General features: G+C 35.2%; 1 protein-coding gene across 1 annotated transcript in view; it reads left to right on the top strand.

Moving 5' to 3' along the window:
- Positions 1 to 22381, top strand: part of LOC107587606 (TOX high mobility group box family member 2) — a 99996-nt gene that overhangs the window by 33673 nt on the left and 43942 nt on the right. Inside the window, exon 3 of the mRNA XM_016275457.1 lies at positions 5170 to 5430. Within this exon, the coding sequence (XP_016130943.1) occupies positions 5170 to 5430 (261 nt within the window). The remainder of the gene's footprint in view (positions 1 to 5169; positions 5431 to 22381) is intronic.

Genomic DNA, 22381 nt, shown 5'->3' with positions numbered 1-22381 from the left:
ACACACACACACACACACACAGAGAGACACACACACACACACATACACAGACACACAGAGAGAGACACACACACACACAGACGCTCTTTCTCTCTGTGTCTGGTCTTTGGGTAATTTATGATGGTGCTGCTGTCCGTCAGCCAAATAAAAACAGATGACGCTCCAAAAACATCGTCTTTGATAAACCCACCCACCCATCCACACACACACACACACACACACACACACACAGTGAATGGAAATCAGATAAATGTCTTTCTTTGTCTGTCGTTCTGTGGGTTTGTGGGGGATGTGTTTTAGGTTAGATCGCTCAGGCATCCATCACCATATGTCGCTGGAGGTCTATAGAAAAATGCTTATTAGAAAAATCTGTCATTATGCTTTTAAGCACACGAACACATTACATTTGCCTCGCCAAACAAGAAACTTTCGGAGTTTTATTATTTGCACTTGAGTAAGTATTCCTCCGAGACATTTTACTAATTCAGAAATATTATTTTGCGTAACAGGTGAGGCTGTGCAGCTTATTTTATTTTTAATAAATGCGAATATTAATATAACATTTGATGCACTCCATCACTGTCATCAGGAGAGAAGTTTGCTTCTTTCAACTACGGTATATTCTGACTTAAATGCATCACTTTTATGCATGCATTTCAAGCGATCAGATGCATGATTTTCACCTGCTGGACAAGAAAACAGGTAAAAAACAAAAAAACAAAGAAGGAACTATAAACTACAGCATCGTGCCGTTGAGTTTTGCACATGCAAATGTACTCAGATATGCTTCAGAATATGTAAAACTGTAGTTGTGGAAATAATGGTCTTAATAAGCCAGATTGAAATAGATTTATGTCTGAATGACATCTGTTGTGTTAAGACTGAAGCTCGCGCGCTCATATGGTTGGATTTCTAATCAGCCCAACAGCATACAATGTCTTTAAACTGCTGCCAGAGAGAGTTGGACGCCTTCCCAACACGGGAAAAACTATTTTCATTATTCCATCATTTACACAAACTAGCTGTTCATCTGTTTATGAAAACAGAAGGCGCTCAGTTTGTGCGCGTTTGCATACGATCTCATGCACAAGTGTGCGCATTTGAGTCGACTTTTCAGTGGCCTACTCGACAAACCAGTACCAAATGTTTCGAGCATTGAGCGGCACGTCGTAAATATTCCCGGGAATTTGATAGCGTTCCTTTCAAAGTGGTGTCCCCTCTTCAGTTAATGAAAGCTACAAATTGAAACCCTCAAACGCAATGCAAACACGCCATCTTGCATCCAAATTGAGTTCTAATATCCTTGAAAATTGGACGGAGAGATTGAGGAGCAGCAGCAAAATGGAAAAAGAGGCAAACAAAGAGGGAGAAAAAACATTTGTTTTATTACCAACTGCCTTGCGATGAAGCTTTGAAGAGCAGCTCTTAATGTGTAATACATATAATCGTGTCCTGAAGAGAGGCGGATGAATTATGTATTTTTACGAACCATTCGACATGGCACAACCTTGAGATTTACATTTTATCGTCAAGGACATTGTGCTACTTTTGACAAACGTCTCGTCCCTTCCTGGTTTCCCCACAAAACCCTCACTGAATCCATTGTTAGCATTTATCCTTAAAATCATCATGACGTGGACGGATTTGATGAACGGCCCTTCATGCGCGGGAGATGTGTGATGAGTCAGCCGCAGTCTGAATGGAGCTTCAGCTAATGGACTTTCAACTTCAGATCTCAACACATTACAGCAGATTCCACATTTACAGTCCTGCATCTTTCTTACAGAAATGTACCACGGTACCATGTCTGAAGCACCAGGGTAATACCATGTGGTACTCTTTTAAGTGTATGAATGTGGTAGACTTACAAAACAAAGTTCCAGAAAATACAGTTGAACTATCGTGGTATTTTGGAGGTATACCATGGTATTACCGTGGTGTTTTTTGCAAGTACCATGGCACTACTGTGGTATTACTGTGGTATTTTGGACATATTCCATGGTATCATGGTGGTATTTTGGACATATACCATGTATAGCATGGTATTACCATGGTATTTTTGACCTGTACCGTGTTATTAGTGTGATATTTTGGACATATACCATGTATATCATGGAATTCCCTATTTCTGACATGTACCATGGTATTACTGTGGTATTTTGGGCATAGTACTACTATTTTGGACATGGTGTTACCATTGTGTTTTGAACACACCATGACATTTTAAGGTGTACCATGGTATTAGGGGGCAATTTGAACGTATACCATGTATACCATGGTATTGTGGACAAATACCATGATATTACACGTGTAATGGTATTAACATGGTATTTTTGTTTAACAGTTGTATTTTTGACTTACACCATGTATACCATGGTATTACTGTGGTACTTTGGAGATTTACCGTGGCATTTTTTTATGTGTACCATGGTATTACTATGGTCATTTAGACATTTACCATGGTATTTTATATGTATTATCTTTTGCACACGTATGCCTTGGTATTTCCATGGTATTTTTGATGCGTACTGTGGTATTGCTGTGATATTTTAGATATATACAGTGGTATTACCATAGTATTTTAGATGTGTACCATAATATTACTGTGGTATATTGGACATTTATGTAGCACTACGATGGTCTTTTGGACATGTACCATGATATCGACATAGTATTTGGACATGTACAGTGGTATTTTAGCTGTGTACCATAGTATTAATGTGGTATTTTGGACATTTATATGGTACTACGATGGTATTTTGGATGTGTACCATGATATTGACATAGTATTTTGGACATGTACAGTGGTATTTTAGATGTGTACCATAGTATTAATGTGGTATTTTGGACATTTATGTGGTACTACAATGGTATTTTGGACGTGTACCATGGTATTAACATGGTATTTTAGATGTGTTCCATAGTATTATTGTGGTATTTTTTACATTTATATAGTATTACGGTAGTATTTTGGACGTGTAGCATGGTATTACTGTGGTATGGATGAGTATTTTGGTAGCACCATGGTATTTTTGCAAATGGACCTTGAAGTATCATGAAGTGCGTGAGTTTCATGGTACCACCACAGTATGTTTTTGAAAGGTTGCGCACAGTAAATATCACAGTGTTGTGTTATTTATTTCTCCAGCTTTGACTCTGGGTGTGTGTGTGTGTGTGTGTGTGTGTGTGAGAGAGAGAGAGAGAGAGAGAGAGTGTGTGTGTGTGTGTGTGTGTGTGTGTGTGTGTGTGTGTGTGTGTGAGAGAGAGAGAGAGAGAGAGAGAGTGTGTGTGTGTGTGTGTGTGTGTGTGTGTGTGTGTGTGAGAGAGTGAGTGTGTGTGTGTGATCTGCTGACACTGGAGCGTATCTGCAGAGCTTCATCTCATCTCACTTTTAAAGAGGTGAATGTGTAATTCTTGCTGAAGCAGAATTCTCCTGAGGACTCGACGACAGTCTCTCTTCACACAATAGTCGCTCGCTCCACTGTTTACAACACACAATTTAGCTTCCTTCCAACAATTATGAGGGAAATTGAATCTCAGGAAATGTTCATTTTCACATCCATTAGAGCGGACAATAACAGGGAGGCCCCGGAGCCTACAGAGACATCTGTCTTCAAAGGGCTGCAGAACTATATGGAAGATTAATATCCAGCACGACCACGTGTCCGAGCAAATCACATCGCAGGGCGTTTACTGCGATCTCTGGACGCCGAAAGACCAACAACACGAGCTTACGCTGAATATCTGCTCATCTTTCATATCTCAGTTGTGTCTTTAACCGAAAATGAGAACAAATATTCAGTCAGATTGTTCTCCTCAGAAAAAGAAATTTCTGGAGAAACTTCTGATACTTACATGAAACTTACATACTTAGTATTTTGGACGTATAGCATGGTATTCTCATAGTATTTCTGATCTGTACCATGGTATTACTGTGTTATTTTGGGCATTTACCATGGCACTACTATTTTGGACATATACCATGGTATTACCATATAATTTTTGTGCATACCATAGTATTATGGGGGTGATTTGGACGTGTAACATGTATACCATGGGATTTTGGTCATAAACTATGGTATTTGTCTGGTATTTTGGACATATACCATGTATAGCATGGTATTACCATGGTATTTTTGACCCGTGCCGTGGTATTACTGTGGTATTTTGAACTTATACCATATATACCGTGGTATCACCATGGTAGTTTGGACATTTACTATGGTATTTTTTATGTGTACCATGGCAATATTGTGGTATTTTAAACCAGAAAAATCTATTTTTTAGATAAGTGTTAATCAAAATATATATATAAAAAATAGTCTGATACAGTGAGAATATGGAGGAAAAAACAGCTGTATTTTATTCAGAGACTCAAATTATATGCAATTTGCTGAAGATGTTGATACTTCTATGATGAAATTCTGATGCTTGTAATGCAAATCAGTAAGATCTTTATAACAGTAGAGCAGATACTTACATAAAATGATCTAAATATCAGTCGCCGCTCGATATCTCCAGTAATCTGTCTCAGTGAGATGAGATTGAAATGCTCCAAACATATAATGCAGTGATTGAGAGCTGAAGAAATAACGCTCCTCAGAAGATGTGAGATGCTTTGTTGCAAACACAACCGTTTCTAAAGTACTACGTTGTTTGGCGGAAGAATACTGTTTTTATTAATATCCTTACATTTTATTCATTTTATTTTGTGAAACCTTACAACGTATATGGAATAATCGTTTTATAAAAGCAGTAAGCCCTGTGAAGCCGTGGTTTACAGTGAATTTATAACAGCTAAGGGGGTTTTAGTCACTCCGCTTCGTATCTAATAACGCCCCTTAGCTGTTATAAATTCACTGTGAACCACGGCTTCTTGGGGCTTATTGCTTTATTTTACTTTATTTTATTTAAACATAAGTATTATTATTATTTGATTTATTTTATTTGAACATAAGTTGTTATTTATTTTTTTATATAAGTTGTATTTTATATTTATTTTTTTATTTAAACAAGTATTTTATTTTATTTAAGTTGTTTTATTTATTTATTAAAATTGTATTATCATTATTTTTTTTTTATTTTTTTTTTTCAGTGATGGTGTTTATTTTGGCAAGAAGACGCCACTCACAATTTTGTTTTTAAAGTGATTTTCTTTCCTCTCCGCAGCAGAATTACTCAGGACAGGGAGGGGGCAGTGGGAACGGCGGAGGAGGGGGAGACGAGGACTACGAGATCCCTCCTATAACCCCACCGAATCACCCCGAGCCGCCGCTGCTGCACCTGATGGACCCCGAGTCCGGCTACCTGTGTCACTCCATCCCTCACAACGGCCTGATCAACCCGTACTCGTACCCCGAGCTGCCTGCCCTCATGATGTCCAACATGCTCGCCCAGGACGGACACCTGCTATCCAGCCAGATGCCCTCGGTGAGTCCCACGCTTCTGCCCTACATATGGCGCTTTTCCACTGCGTGGTACGACTCGGCACGGCACGGCTCAGTACGGCACGACACGGTTCAGCTCGGCACGGTTTGCGTTTCCACTGCAGTTCAGGATTTTTTGGATTATTCACATGTGGTTATAGTAGCGCCGCCTCTACTACCACGACTCCTAAAAAAACCTTTTTCATTCCGCGTCGCGCCATCAAGCTCTCGCTGGATCCGCTTCTCTGCTAGCAACGAGAGGAACGTCTGATTTAAATCTAGCGGTTCTTTTTTGTTTGTGTCGCAAGTTCAGTGACGCAGGTAGTGACGATTCTCTCCGGCCAATCCGTGATCAGCAGAGTTTACACGTCACGTTTTGGTAACGGTACGGTTCACTTGGAACCCCAACCGAAGTGGTACTAAAAAAAGTACCAGGTACTGTACCCAGTGGAAAACCCCCCAAAAGTGAACCGTACCGAGCCGTACCGTGCCGTACCATGCAGTGGAAAAGCACCAATAGACAGCACTGCCAGGCGTCAAGACTGCTCCAAACTAATTACATGGCCTTATAAGACAGCAGTTTGTGGATGAGGCAATCCCAGAATGCACTGCAATGAGCTCAAGATCTTAAATGGCAGATGAAGTCGAGGGAAGTGTCTAATTATGAATATTATTTTTTCATTACTGAGGATTATCAATACAAATATCAGTTTAATTAAGCTCTACAATATTTGTGTGTGCACTATGGGTTTTTATTTATTAGTAAAACAGTAGAATTAGTGTGTCTATTTTCTATTAAAGTACTCTCTGTTGACTTGAATTGGGAACAAGCAAAATGTCCAAAACTCTTTGTCAACTTCAAATTTAGCTCAAATTTATAATGTACATAATTGTTTATATTTTAAATAAATATGTATTTTATTTATTATTTATTATAATTAATTTTATAAAATAATAAATATTATATTTATTAGTATATTATTAAAATATAAAATGTAAATTATATATGTAAATAAAAAAATATATATATAACCTGATTTTAGAATGTATCATAAATTTGATGTCTTTAGCTCAGTTCATGTACATAATTGTTAATATTTTATATAAATATTTATTTTTATTTATTATGTATTAAATATTTATATTTATATATTTATAATATTTAATAATATATATTTTTTAATATTTTATTTATATTATATACATTTTCTATACATTTACAGTAAAAAAAACTAAATACTGATTAAGAATATAGTGTTTAGTCTGTATTTTCTCATAGTTTCTTGAACCAAAAATAAAAATAAAAATGTGATCACCAGGATGGCAATATGCATATGCAAATGATATGCAGATGACGCGTTGCATAATTAAAGGGGATTGTACGTTCCATATATGGCATTTCAGGCAGGATATTGGGAGGAAAGTAAAGCTTTTGCATGTGCATCTTCAGTTTACTGTGATTTGTGAAGTGATTTTTGGTGGATGTAGGGTTGTATATGATGTGATGTCTTTACCAGTAATGTGATTGGTTATTTTGGTTGAATGGCAGGACTGTACGTTGAGTTTTGTGTGTCTGTGTTTGTAAAAGTGGCACAGAATGAATAGATGAATGAAGCGATAGCTGCTCATCTAAACATCATCACAACTAACTGACCACATCAGGCCTTCGTCTCTACTAAATCTACTCATTCCGCTCTGCTCCTCCTCCTCATATCCAGAGCTCATTACTTTGTGTTTTGTTGCTTAACACAGACTCCGAGGGCTATAAAGAAATATCAGGAGTGTCGTCAAATCTGCCATCTGTGGAAACTCCCTCATAAAGCGGAGAAATCCACAGAACAATTCAGAAACGCTGGAAAACACTTGCTCTTTAAGAGAGCAAAATAGATTTATATTTCATTATAATGATCTTTTTTCTTACTAGTGGTTTTGGACTGAAATATTAATTGAAATCAAGTAAGAAATATATTACACTTTGAGTGAAACAAAGCTTGAACTGAACTGAAACAAAATGAAAAAATTAAATGAAAATAAAAAACTGAATTTAGTACTGAAAAAGTACTAAAATTACTGAAAAATTAATCAAAATAAATGAAAGCTAAACAGAAATATTTAAAAATATATAATAGAAATGACAAAAGCATGTAATAAAATTACTAAAAATAAAAGCTGATTCAAAATATTAATAAATATACTACTGTAATACTAAAATAATATTGAGGAATTCTTCTTTAATAGCGAATCGCATTCTTAAAGATTAACTAAGTACTAAAATTACTCAAATAAAAATAAAGCTAAACAGAAATATAAAAAATGACAAAAGCATTAACTAAAATTAAACATAAAAGCTGATTCAAAATATTAATAAATATAAAATATATGTTTAACTATAGTAAGCGCTACGTACTTAGATTATTAAATGCATATAAAAAAAAATCTAAATTGAAATATAAAAGAATAATACAAATGTTTAAAACGCATGTAACAAAATTAATAAAACTTACTAAAATAAAAAAGTAATTCAAAATATTAATAAATATTTCACTACTATAATCCTGAAATAACACTGGACAGATTTTGTGAGATTCACCTCTTTTAAACAAAACACAGTGTGTTCTTTTATATGCCCGGGCTTTATTATTTCTGACTTTTGATTATAAAAATCAGTCTGAAACTTGAATTCAATGCATTAGCCGGACAGAATTTAAATTCAACTCAACTCTGGTCATTCTTCTAATGACTCTCTACGAAAGAAGGCACATATAATGGACATCAGGCAGCATGACAGCGGTTCTGCATCCGTATGAATCTATGCATGCAATTTCTTTAGCTACCAGAACGCATTAAATCAACCATTCTTTCATTTCGAGATCCCATTTCTATATTGACACCCATCGAGCGGGTGAATAGAGTGTGCTAGTCAATAATACTGATGATGGACTGCCATTTTATTCCCATTTCTTCCCCAAGCAAACTTCTTTAACCATGCAGTGATTATGTTCTGTAGTATTTGTGCTGTAAATTTCAGGTTGTTTCTGGTTGAGGCGTTCATCAGGGTTTATATGTCCACAATAACAATGATAAAACCAATCATTTTTTGAAAAGCTATATGCTCTGTGAGCTGTATAAATGGGATATATGTATTGTGCCCTATTCATTGCAATGCTGATAACATTCCACGCTTTACTTTGACCTTTTATGACCTTTGCGTCAGTCTGAGTTTGATGAAATGAAATGGTAGATTGCTGATTTTGTCTTGTTCAGTAGATCGATGGCATTCAATGCACTGGTTGCTTTATCAGTGTTGCCACAAACATTGTTCTGTTCTGTTTTGTGTTCAGTTTTGTTTCGTTTTGATCTGTTTTGTGTTTAGTTTTTTTCCTTTTGTGTTCTGTTCTGTTTTGTGTTTTGTTTTCTGTTCTGTTCTGTTTTTTGTTCTGTTCTGTTTGTCTTCTGTTTTGTGTTCGTTTAGTTTTTTTTGTTTGTCTTCTGGGGCCCGTTCTTCGTACGCCGCTAACTCAGTTAGCGGGATTTGATTGTTGACGATTTGGCATGATATTGGATTATTTGGTTCTTCGAAGCTAATCCTGGACTTGCTGTCATAGCAACAGGTCCGTAAGCTTAAACCTGGGGCCCGTTCTTCGTACGTCGCTTATTACATCCGAGATGAAATGTCACATCCAAGATGATATCATCGCGCTAATCAGGATCTGGCTAATTCGGTTCTTCAAACGCACCTGTCGTTGATGATTAGTATGGCTAGATTGAGTTATCTGAGATAAATGCGTGTTCATGGGTTGGTTTAAAAGGGGCTATGTATCGATACTCGAAACCACGATCAGCAATGCAGCGATTGGCTGGCGGCAAGACAGCAACATATCATTAAAATAGACACCTGACGAAAAACTTGATACATTTTTGGACTTTGATAAGGAAACAGCCAAGCGAACAAAACTACAAAAATGTTTTAATAGATAAATGAAATGTGCACTGTTTTTTTTTTTTTTACATGTTTCTCAATTATTTATATTCACGATTTGTAATATTTGTACAGGCTTTACATTTTTATTTCAGTGTAGTAATTAGCAATTCATTTAATTTTATATTTGAACAGATTTGATATGTGACAGCAATAAAGTTTCTTAAGGGTCAAGATCATGTTATCTGCATCTCCTGCGCGCCATCAAGCCACTCCCATAATATCTGTCAGCACTCAAATTAATGCACGACTCAGATTAACTGTACAGCATGTGTGTAAGACTCTAATACAATTATGAAGTAATAATTTTATGACGAATAAATCTTTCAATGAGTAAAACTGGCTGTGTCTATAGTATTAAAGACTGCACAACATTATTATATTATCTTTAAATTCTTTTTAAATGATCATTATTTTAGATTATTGGCCCTAGATTAGTAGGGTAGGCCTACTCTTGTAATAAAGTAGCGGTGGTAGCGGACAGATTTTAAGTATCAATTCTGCTTAAAAAGATGCAATCTAATCCTGTTTACATGAAATAAGCTGCTCCCGAGCAGGTTTAAGCTTATGGACCTGTTGCTATGACAGCAACTCCGGGATGAGCTTCGAAGAACCAAATAATCCAAGATCACGCCAAATCGTCAACAATCAAATCCAGCTAACTGAGTTAGCCACGTACGAAGAACGGGCCCCTGCTCGGGAGCAGCTTATTTCATGTAAACAAGATTAGATTGCATCTTTTTAAGAGGAACTGATATTTAAAATCTGTCCCAGCCACTGCTACTCTATTAGAAGATTACTCTACTAATCCGGAGACAATCATTTAAAATAATAATCATTTAAAAATTAATTTGAATATAATATTATAATGTTGTGTAATCTATAATACTATAGACACAGCCAGTTTTACTCATTGAAAGATTTATTTGTGATAAAATACCGTATTGGCCCGAATATAAGTCGACCCTGATTATAAGACGACCCCCCCTTTTCCAGATGTACCTTTTGGAAAAAGGCTTTTTAAAAACCAAATCTTGTTTTTTCTCAGTAAAACACATTTTGTCTTCAATTATTTTCATATTGCATATTTTTCCTAATAAAATAAAAACTCATTTATCTATTATAACATTTATGTAGTTTTGTTCACTTGGCTGTTTCCTTATCAAGGTTCAGAAATTTGTTAAGCTTTTCATCAGGTGTCATTATATTGCTGTCTTGCCGCCAGCCAATCGCTGCGTTGCTGATCGTGGTTTCGAGTATCGATATATCTGCCCTTTACGGGGAACTCGAGAACGTGCAGTAATCTTAGACAATTTAATCCAGATATTTTAATCAGATCCGCAAATTCGTTTGAAGAACCAAATTAGCTAGAGATCAGGGGCCTGTACCATCATGGTGGCTGAACAAACTCGGGGTTACAGGATTAGTTTTGAGTTGATATGGGTGAGACACCACAGGTGTGAGGATTAATGGATTTCTAGCTCCAGTGCATCCCAATTTTTTGCCCTTCTCATGAAATGCCTGAGTTCTAGGCCAGAGCATTTCCATTTCCATGTGCTGCAGATGGATAAAAAAAATTGATGGGTACTGGTTGACAATGTAAAATGAAATGATCTATCAATGAAAGAGGAAAACTTAAAGGGGTCATATGATGCAATTTCAAGTTGTCCTTTCTCTTTGGAGTGTTACACGCTGATCGTGCATAGATAAGATCCCTGAAGTTGCAAAGACTAAAGTCTCAAAACCAAAGAGATATTCTTTATCAAAGTTAAGACTCTGCCACGCCCCCTAAAACAGCTCGTTCTAACACGCCCCCACATGTCTACCTCACTATGTGGAAATATTTGCATAATGCACCCAAATGTGATGTAGCGTCCTTTAATTTGGAGTAAGACAAAACTGGGGGAGTGGCTTTATTGCGTCAGACATGTGTCACTTTGCTTGAAGCTGATTGGTCAAATTTCACTTTGAGCTCTCTAAACCAGAACATAACCTGCCCCAGAGCAGGTTAGCTGTGGAGTGTAAGTTACTAAGGCAATGAATGCCGCTAAAAGCCAAGCCTCTTCCATGGTACCTAAAACCCAGGATTGGTGCAAACTAAACTGAAACGTACCTGGCTAGCCAGCTAATCTGGCTTCATGGTACAGGCCCCAGTTATCATGATTAGAAGATCTGGCATCTTTCAAATAATCTCAGATGAATTAAGCGAGGTACGGAGAACGAATCCGTGTATCATTCGATCATTCGTTTTTTTATTTAATATCGAAAGTAGAAAAATTAGAAAACGGCTCCTTTTTGTTTTTTTTTGTTTTTTTCCAAAAAACGAAAAACGAGAATTCATCTTAAATTTTCGTTTTTCGTTCATGGATGGAAAAATGAATAAACATCTTAAATATTCGATTTCTACATGTGGGCGGGACTTAAACGCCCCTTTCTGCTGATTGGTCAGCCGAAGATCAAACCATGCCTTCTTCAGTTCTTCCGCAGTATCACGCAGCAGAATAATAGTCCTCCGCTGCTGCAGTTGTACGGATTGATAACCCATTTGATCAATTTCATATTTTTCTCATCAAACAGACTAATGAATAGCTCGACACAACTCGTACCGGGGCAGAGTCTAGACAGGTCTTTCTTCTGTGTAGACCAGCGGTTCTTAAAGTGATAGGGGGACCGAGAAATAATTTGCTATAGCCTAAAGTATTTCCAGACTGTAAAGTCGCTTTTTTTATCATGATACATAGGCCTACTGTGATTTATTCCAAAGTGACTTATATGATGCATTTAACGTCAAATAATCTAAATGAAGCTTTTTAAAAGACAAGTATTCCCTGTGGTTCATGTTTGTGGCATGCGCCAGAAGGATGCTCAAGGAGACCGAGACGCGATAAAGCAACGCATTCTGTTGTTCTCTTTATTTTTCAAAGGCATGACATTTTGTAGTTATTTTGAACGTAACGTTACACAATTAAAAATATACATTTTACCATATGACTATAAATTACAGAGTATTAAGTTATTTCCCCTCGATGGGGGAAAATAATCCAAGTGAACATCAATCAGTACTCAATATTAATTTAAACTGCTTTAAATATGACTGCTGAAGATTTCCTGTGCACTTCAATACTGGTCTGCGCTTGACTGTAGTCGCGTCTGTCTGCTTATTGAGTTTATTTAACCCATCGCAATTTATTGGAACTGTGTGAACTAGAGTCACTACTCACCTTAATGTTGTTCTAAAGGCTTATTACTTAATAACACAAAAATATCCTGCTCGCATTTGCCAATTTAATGGCAGAGAATGGTGACTTTAGGTTCTGTTTGTTGTTTTGAAGCGGATGCATATCTGTCGTAAAATAATCATATGCATCTCGTGGCGTATATTCCAAGCATTCTGAAGGTATATTGAGGGTTTGGTGAGAAACAAACTGAAATGGCAAGCTATTATATTTTATGAAAATCTGCAGCAGCTCACGCCGCGCACAAGTGCATATCCTTTTGAGATATCATATCAATTATAATCAATTTTAATAAAACACAAGACTACATTATAAAACTCTAACAGTAGGTGGAAGAGAGCGCTGTACATTCACTCCCCCCACCTACAATCCCTGCCGGTACGAGACTCGAACCCACAATCTTTGGGGTTACGAGTCCGACTCTCTAACCATTAGGCCACAACTTCCCCGACTTTTGAATCTAGAAATAACAGGTATGTACATTTGCAAATGCTTATGTTTCTGACCCAATTTGCCTCCTACAGTGTACAATTCGAATGACCAAAACCCCATCCATGTACTGTGCTGTTGAGTGTTTTTATCTGCACATTTCTAAACAAACAACTCTGGTCGGTTTTGGTTAGTCATGTTGTGGTGTTGTTTAGTGAACCTGTATTTGCGGTTATGTCCGAGCTTTTCCGAACCTTTGCTGATGAAATGAATCTCTGCCATCAAGGGGTCAGTGCATATATTCCGTCTCCAGAAGAGAAGAGAAGAAAAGCCATTAGGTTTCATCTTCCGTCTTGAGTAGAGCGAGCTGGAGAGATCTTTTTTCATTAGAGCGGTGCAGTGCGAGAGAGACTGTCAGAGAAAAGAGATAGAGAGAGATGGGCTGGAGGGGCAGAAAGAGTGATAGAGCAACGACGAGGAAGACAGGAGGGGTATAAAGAGGTTGAGTGACTGAACACGGCACCGGGATAAAAGGAAAACTGCTTTGAATGGAATGTCATCAGTGCTAAGAGCTTTTTAAAGTATATCAAACAATTTAAATGGAGCACTGCTGCATGGACACAACTTCCATCTCCATAACTGCGTTTGTGCTTCTGAAGAAGTTTAAATATCTAGACCAGCACTCTTTACTGCTAATTTAGGACGTCTTAACTTGATAAGCAAACAAAGTTGAAGATATGAGAGGTAACCAGAGTACTTCTAGTTTCTGAGCATTAATGTCATCAAAACTTGCTATATGTGACCCTGGAGCACAAAAGCAGTGTTAAGTCGCTGGGGGATATCTGTAGCAATAGCCAACAATACATTGTATGGGTTAAAATTATTGATTTTTCTTTTATGTCAAAAATCATTAGGATATTAAGTAAAGATCATGTTGCATGCAGATATTTTGTAAATATATCAAAACTTAATTTTTTTATTAGTAATATGCATTGCTAAGAACTTCATTTGAACAACTTTAAAGATGATTTTCTCAATATTTAGATTTTTTGCACCCTCAGATTCCAGATTTTCTAATAGTTGTATCTCAGCCAAATATTGTCCGATCCTAACAAACCATACATCAATGGAAAGCTTATTTATTCAGCTTTCAGATGATGTATACATCTCAATTTTGAAAAAGTTACCCTTACTTGTGTTTTGACTCTTAAATCGACTCTTAATTGTGGTCCAGGGTCACATATTTACTTTATTAATTCAGTTTCTGGTCTTATAGTGAACGATTCATTATGTTTTTCTAAAGCAGGCTATGCTATTGGATAATGTTAACATTTCACTTAGATTTTTTGATAACACTTTACTTAAAGCCTTTATTTATAATGCATTATGAAATAAGTTTTAATGCATTAATTATGCCTTGTAATAATGCATCGTATGATCTCATGAAGTTATAATACATTATAATGCACTGTAACACCTTTAGAAAGTATAATGCATAATATTCAAATATTATAATGCATTTTAACTTAATTATTTATGAACAGATATAATGCATTACAACGTACATTATAAATACCTTTATAATGAAGTGTACATAAAAGATTTAAGTAAAGTGTTACTGAATTTTCTTGTGAGTGATGCTTTTAAATATCATGCTACTTACTTTCAATGCAATAAAAGTAAAAAAAAAAACATTCACTAATCGCCTCAATTTGTCCTTGCTAACTAGGTTTAGTATTGGTTAAAAATCTGGTTGTTGTTCTGTGCTTATTTTTTATGCTAGGATTCATAAATGCATGCTGAAAAAACAGATAAATGGCCTGTTTTGGAACATTTTGAAAGATGTTAGGCTGAAAAGTTTTTAAACAATTTTCGCTCAGAAATTGCTAGTAAATTTTTCAAATAATTGCAGAACTGGAAAGTAACGCATTGAAATAAACATGACATTTCAAAGTAGAAAGACTGAAACGTTTTTGTAAAACGTACTCCTAATAATTAAAAAATAAATAAATTACATTGTAGAAAATAATTTTTTCCCATCAGGCAATGAACATGATCTGTCTTGATGCTCGCTGTCCGTCATAGCATCTTGCCACATTTGATATTTCATATCTGTGATGTGATAGCATTTATAATATTTATTTAATCCTGGCCGCTTTACTGTTCTGTACTGTACAAATATCTCATAAGGAAAGAAAGGCTTCACAGCAAGCTGTGTTGAAATTTAAGCTAGCGTGGATAAAATGTATGCTAACCTAATGATTTGAGCAGTTTAGCAGATGTGGATTTTGAATGCAATATGCTTCATTAATGAAATGTCACATTTAAATGAAATTTCAAGTGAGTAAAAATATCATGTCATTAGCAGGAGGATAATTTGCAGTAGCATACATTTACAGCAATGGTTTGAAGAATGTGTCCTTGAATGTTTTGTTGAGCGTTTTATGTATGTTGTACAATATAATAATTTAGTCTGTAGTTTAAAGTTTTAGTGTTTTTTGTTTCCTACATGAATGAAAACTGGATTGTGTTTATTCGTTAATGCTAAGAGTGCTTTGATGTCAATACAGAGCACTTTGGAGAAAACAAAAGCATTAATAGGCATCAGTTATATATTCACTTTCAGTTTTAATCATGTTAATATGGTCTGTATGGAAGCCTGTTTCTGCCACGGAATAAAAAATAAATAAAAAGTGTAACTGTGACTTTTTATTTCACAATTCAGACTTTTTTTTCTTGCATTTCTAAGATATAAACTCTGAGAAAAAAAATCGGAATTGAGATAAATAAACTTGTTTTTCTTCTCTATATCTTGCAATTCTGAAAAAAAAATCACAATTGAGAGATAAAAACTTGTGAGATGAAACAGTACCAATTTCTTTCTTTCTTTATTTATTTTTTTCGGTGGAAATACAGACTATTTTCTTACAATTATGAATTTATGTCTCACAATTCTGTTTGTTTTTCTGCCATGGAGTACAAAAAATATACTTTTTTATCTCAATTGCGAGTTTATATCTCATAATTCAGACTTTTCTTTTCAGAATTGCGATTATATACGTATGTCTCACAGTTGTGAGTTTATATCTCATAATTCTGACGTATATAAAGATATAAACTCAGAATTGGGTTAGGGTTACTTGCTAACAAGTTTCCATGAGTCAGAGACCGCGAAAAACTAAAGTAAATAAATGAGTGTCAATGATGCACAGACAGTCAGATGTTCTTCTTTCACTGAAGCTCAGTTCATCTCAGTTCATGCTGGAGAACATGATCGTCAGGTTTTGTTCATGTTCAAGACATTTAGAGGTTCATGTTTATTTTTAACTCGAATTGTTATGCTTATAATGTTGCATTCGATTGAAAAGCATGCGAAACAGTAGCTCAAAAGTAGTCAAAGTCACAGGTTTGATTCTTAGGGAGTGCATGAATTCATCAAAACACATGCATGCTTTGCATTAAAAGAATCTGCCAAATGCATGACTGTTAATAGATGCAAACCTGCAGCATTTTCACTCAAGCTCTCAAAGTTTTTCTCAGCGTAGTGAGGAGGCCTGTGAATGTAGTCATGCTTTTCCAGCCTGTGCTTAGACTGCTAGATTCATCAGTGCCTGAATGAACCAGCCAGCGGTCGGGACGCAACCAGAAATAGCCTGAAGATGACGGCCTGCCTCAACTCTCAGGCTATTTGTGGCCGTCCGGCCTTCGAGCAGCTTTAATCAAATGTATTTTTGTTGAATTCCACCCAAGATTTGAAAATAAAATGCCCACTGAAAGGGTTTATGGCATCTGCCAGGTTTGACGCGAGGCTGCCTCTCCAGAGAGAGAGAGAGAGAGAGAGAGAGAGAGAGAGAGAGAGAGAGAGAGAGAGAGAGAGAGAGACAGAGAGAGAGAGCGACAGAGAGAGAGAGAGAGAGAGAGAGAGAGAGAATAGAAACAGATGGAGCGATGTGCGATTAATCAATATAAAGCAAAAGATATTTGCATCACGGCACAACTCAGAGATTACATTGGTAGTGGAAATGTTTTATGGAACTATTAATATCTTTTATTTTCTTTCCCTCCATCGCAGTTGAAAGAGCGTAATAGAATGCATTTCCTGCAAGGAATATTACATCGATGATTGATGGATCCGGAGAAAACGGGGAAAACATTGGGCTGTTCAATAGGCCCTGAGAAATCTGAGAGAGAGAGAGAGAGAGAGAGAGAGAGAAGGAGAATGAAACCCCCCTGGTTTTTAAACAGCTTTCTTTTCACCTTTGCGATTATTTATTTTCAAATAGTCCTTCAGGGTAATGTACCATTTTCTTATTTCACACCGCTATTTCCCATAAATGAGGGGAAGGTGCGATAAATCAAGAGGGAAACATAGACTTGCGCAAAAGCTGCGAGAGCGCTAAAGATTTATGTAACACATTCATGTTTTCCACTTCTTCTTTTTAGTGCTGCACTGTGAAAGCCTGCCTAATAAAAGCCCCTATTAATATTTCCTGTTGCCTAGCAACCGCAGGCAGCAAGTAATAGCATTCCGTGGAAAAATAGATGACCGGGCCGATAAGGAAAAATTCAATTCTTTTATTATCTCTTGGGAGAAGGTGCCTTATTTCCTTCTGCGCAATATGATACGAGAGCAGGCTTGTATATTAAGAAATGTTTTAAAGAAATAGAAGTTATTTTCCAATTTCATTATATCAAAAAATGGAGGAAGAAAAGGCAGGGAAAAAGAGTGTGTGTTTTTTTTCCAGATGAGAACTTATCTGTTCTCTCTAATAAAGTCCATTAGGCTTTAGATTGTCCTAATCAAGGCGTCATTTACAGATTTAATTTAGTTCTTTTGCGTTTTCCAATCACGTTCCGCTGGAGATATGAGGCTTTAGGTTGTCACACACATTCATATCATGTTTATATATATATATAAATATACTTTCTCATTTTTACACACACACACACACACACACACACACACTCACACACAATCATCTTTTGTACTATAATTTGCAGAGCATTTAATTATACACTCTCAGAATAAAAGGTACAAAAGCTGTCACTGGGACAGTATCCTTTCAAAAAGATACATATTTGTACCTTATTTACCCCTAATGCATGCATTTTAGTACCTTAAAGATACAGATGTATACCTAAATTGCACATATTCGTGCATAAATAGTACATTTTAGTACCTTTTGAAAGGGTCTTTCACCCCAGTGACAGCTTTTGTACCTTTTTTTCTGAAAGTGAACATGAAGTCACGTTTAAATCAGACTGTACGCAAAATTTCACCAAGTCCAAAAGATATGGCATATGAGTAATTCTAGGCGAGTTTTTTGCCGTTGTCAGTGTTATTGTTTGCTTCTTGTTTAGTCATTGTCGTCTCATTGTTTACTGGAAAAAGAGCAGCACTATTGGGAAGGATGTTAGTTTTTGCTTGGAAACAAAGTGATTTGATTTGAAGTCAGCATATCTATAGTATATCCATAATGTCCTTATCGAGAGGGAAACAGGAGGAGATGCACGGAGGTGTCTGTCTGATACAGCAGAAACAACCACAGCAGATAAAGGCCTGCTTTATGTATCTCATTTTGTCACTGGCTTCTATATCTTATCGAAGCATGAAATCACGTCCATATTCCTGCACGCCGCATGTATCTGGACACACATCAGCTGACGCTGAGAAACTGCAGGAATATTGCTCAGATGATGCTCAAGAGACTTCATGGAGTTCTATGTTGTGTAGCTTTGTCTCAAATGTTTCTCCTTAAATAAGGAGAGATGAAAACAGGACAGATCATTTGTTCTTTTGACTTAAAATCTGACATCTGTTGCTCTCAACTGAGACTTTCAGTTGAGAATTGAGGTCCCGGCTGTGTTATTTTAGTTTCACTAAAATAGTTTTTGTTATTTTTTTAATTCATTTTTAATTTGAATTAAAAAAAATTTTTGTTAAAATTGTTGTTAAAGTTTTAGTAATTTTGTTGTGTTTTTCTTTGTGATTTTTATTATTTTTTATGTCTGTATAGCTTTTATTCAATTTAGTACATCAAATTAAAATAAATAAAAATGAGAAATGTTGCCTTTACAAATACTGTAGCTAAAATAAAATATTTTTATTTATATATAATATTTTATTTCAAGTAACAAAGGTTTTTTTATGGTTTTAGTTTTAGTTAATTATAATAATAATAATAATAATAATAATAATAATAATATAATTTTTTTTTTCCAAGTAACCAAAGTTTTATTTTTAATGGTTTAATTATATATATATTTTTTATGGTTTACTTTTAGTTTTAGTTAGTTTAGTTCTAGTTTTAACTATAATAACCCTGATTCTCAGTTATGTTTTATTTGTTTTATTCTCCTAAAATAAGAAATAAAAAGAGACCCGAACGAGTCATACAGTGAAAGTATAGATCTATAAAATTAATCTGAATATGGAGGTCAAATCAATTCAACTCTGACCTTTGATTACGAGCAAATCAGAAACTCTAAAGAAAACACTTTGCGCTCAGTTTCATCTCATTGCTGTGGCTTATTGCTTCAGTTTGGCATCAGTCTGTTTAGTTAAAGTCAGTTGTTCACGACTCTTTCACATGTTGAAGTCTCACCGGTGGCTCCAGCACAGATATATAAAGCATAAAGCTTTGTATAAAGCTACAGATGGATTTGAGCTAGCAGGGGTTTGGATTACGCTTTCTGTCACCAACACATGCCGAGCATGTGTGAAGAGTGAACACACTTACTAATCATCCTTAAATGAGCCTAATTGTTGCTGCGACACCCCGCCGTGTGTGTGAGTGTGCGTGTGTGTGTGTGTGTGTTGCCTCTGACTACAGGCTTCGTTTCTCATTAGATGCAGTAGAAATGTTCTTTCTTTCTGTCTTTTCCATGTGTTGATACGGCCGTCTCTCTTCTTCAGAGCTGTCATGTCAAACTCTGCTCGCCGAAACAAGGAGGGAAGGAGATGAGCCTGAGAAATACTGTATATACACTCTCTTCTCAAACCTAGTGAGCTCCTTGCTGTCTGCTGTCTAAATAGGCAGCTGTCTGCTAAGGGGCCGTTTGCACAATGTTTTAAAGAGTTGTTTTAGGCCGTTGCATCAAGTCTTGCTGATTGTGTATGGAGTACTAGCTTACTGCATACTGCACTGTAAACACTGCATACTATATTTTTTTTAACTGTAGGAATTATTTTATGATAAATATCTCAAGCAGTATGCTAAAAAGTTGTCACATGACCTACAGTTATCAATTTGAATATTAAAATTATTTTATAAAAAAATTATTACAATTCAATTATTGTCATTTTCAGTTAGAATTACATACAAATTTAACATTTTAATTAAAGCATTTTAAAATATATATATTATTTTGATGTTGAAATTATTGTTATTTTCTATTTTAATTACATTAAAATTTAATTTAAACGTAAATTTAAAAAAAAGAGATCTCAAAAAAGAGATTTAAAATTGCTGCTGATGTTCAAGTTCATTTATAAATATATTATTTTTATATACGTTTATGGTATTTATTAATTAGCTTTTCAGAATTAGCTTTTTAATTTAAATTTGTAATTTTAGTTAAGTTTTAGTGATTTTTATGTGCTTTTGTAATTTTTTTTTTGGCATTTTTTTATTTCTCATTTTTATTATATATATATATATATATATATAACTAATAAAATATATACACATGACAGTGAATATATATATATATATATATATGCATATTGTATATATACTGTATATATAATTTTACAATTATAATATAATTTTTATATTACTTTACATTATATTATATTTGTATATTATTTTTATTATATTTAATAATATTAATTATAATGATAAATTTAATTAATATTAATTATATTTATTACTGTTTATTATTAATTTATTTTTAGTACATTTTTAAATATTAGATTTTATTTTAATATATTTGAATGAATTTTTATTTCTATCAACAAGTTCAACTTAAGCTGATCTAATATTTAAATTGTAGTTAAGTTCACTTTATTTAGATTTCTAATAGTTTTGGTTAACAATAACAACACGCGTGTGATGCTGCTTTAGATTTTGACCAAAAGAAGATCTTTAGTTTAGAACCTTTAGTTCGGCTTCACGTCGAGATCGCATCTATAATGCCTCAAAATACTGATCAGAGCGCCTGACTTTCCTCTTCAGATCATGTTCATAGTAAAATAAGTCTGACTGCTCTATATCACAGAATATCAGCTGTGTAATTGCGTTGAGATGGAGGCTGTGCTGTGTCCCGCTGAGGCAGTAAACGCTGACCGTCCTGTAGCTTTATAGTGTTTATAGTGTTAGCCTCATTACACACACACACACACACATGCGTTGAATACACACACACAGATATCCGATGTGAACATGACACGCAACAAAGCGTCTCTGCTAAAGCCTTTGTTTGTCAGCTTGTTGGTCTTGTTTGTTTTCCTCTCGTCTCGCTCACATTTTAAAGACGTTTGAGTGAAACCGTACTGCAGTAGAAGCTTATTAAACGCATGAAAGTGAATTTGTTGTTTTGGCCCACACTGATCTGTTAGTTTCAGATGAACACGTGTGCATGCGTGTCCTAATGAACACGTAGAAAGACTTTGCCTTCTCTCTCTCCGTCTCTCACCGCTCGCCTCAGATTTAAAATCCCAGTTAATTGAATTGGAATATAATGCAATAAAACTGTCCCAGCCATGAAATAAAGGTCCAATCAAATTATTTCAATTGTTGCCTGCTGTCTCCTCCTCCCATGAATGTTACTAACATTAAGACCCCTTGAAATCTAAATGGGATTTTTGTGGTCTTTCTGCTGTGTTTTTCTCCATTCAGAGATGTGGGGTATTTCTGCTGCAGATCATGACGTCTGGAAGATTATATATAAGAAAACAACATCTGTTTGATTGTCTAAACTAACCAAAAATAGCCTTTGTTCTCTAGGACTATGAGTTTTATTAGGATCAATTATTGGTTTACACACAGTGTGTCTTGCCAAATAGGTTTTATTTTCAAGTAATGTAGGAATGTTGATTTATTGATGAATTTTATTTGCTTCAAAGTGAGTGATTATCATTAAATATGTGAATCAAGAATGTCTTTCTTTTTCAGAAATGTGTGTGTGTGTGTGTGTGTGTGTGTGTGTGTGTGTAATAGAAAAAAATTGTAAAATAAAAATTAATTTTATTCCGCTGAGAAAAAAACATTATATAATATATATATGCCAATATATATATATATATACAGTGGGTACGGAAAGTATTCAGACCCCCTTTAATTTTTCACTCTTTGTTATATTGCAGCCAT

The sequence above is a fragment of the Sinocyclocheilus grahami genome, unplaced genomic scaffold, assembly GCF_001515645.1.
Source record: "Sinocyclocheilus grahami isolate Dianchi unplaced genomic scaffold, SAMN03320097.WGS_v1.1 scaffold94.1, whole genome shotgun sequence".
Classification (NCBI taxonomy): domain Eukaryota; kingdom Metazoa; phylum Chordata; class Actinopteri; order Cypriniformes; family Cyprinidae; genus Sinocyclocheilus; species Sinocyclocheilus grahami.
Note: the sequence above shows the minus strand (reverse complement) of the source record. Positions and strands in the feature narration are given on the sequence as shown.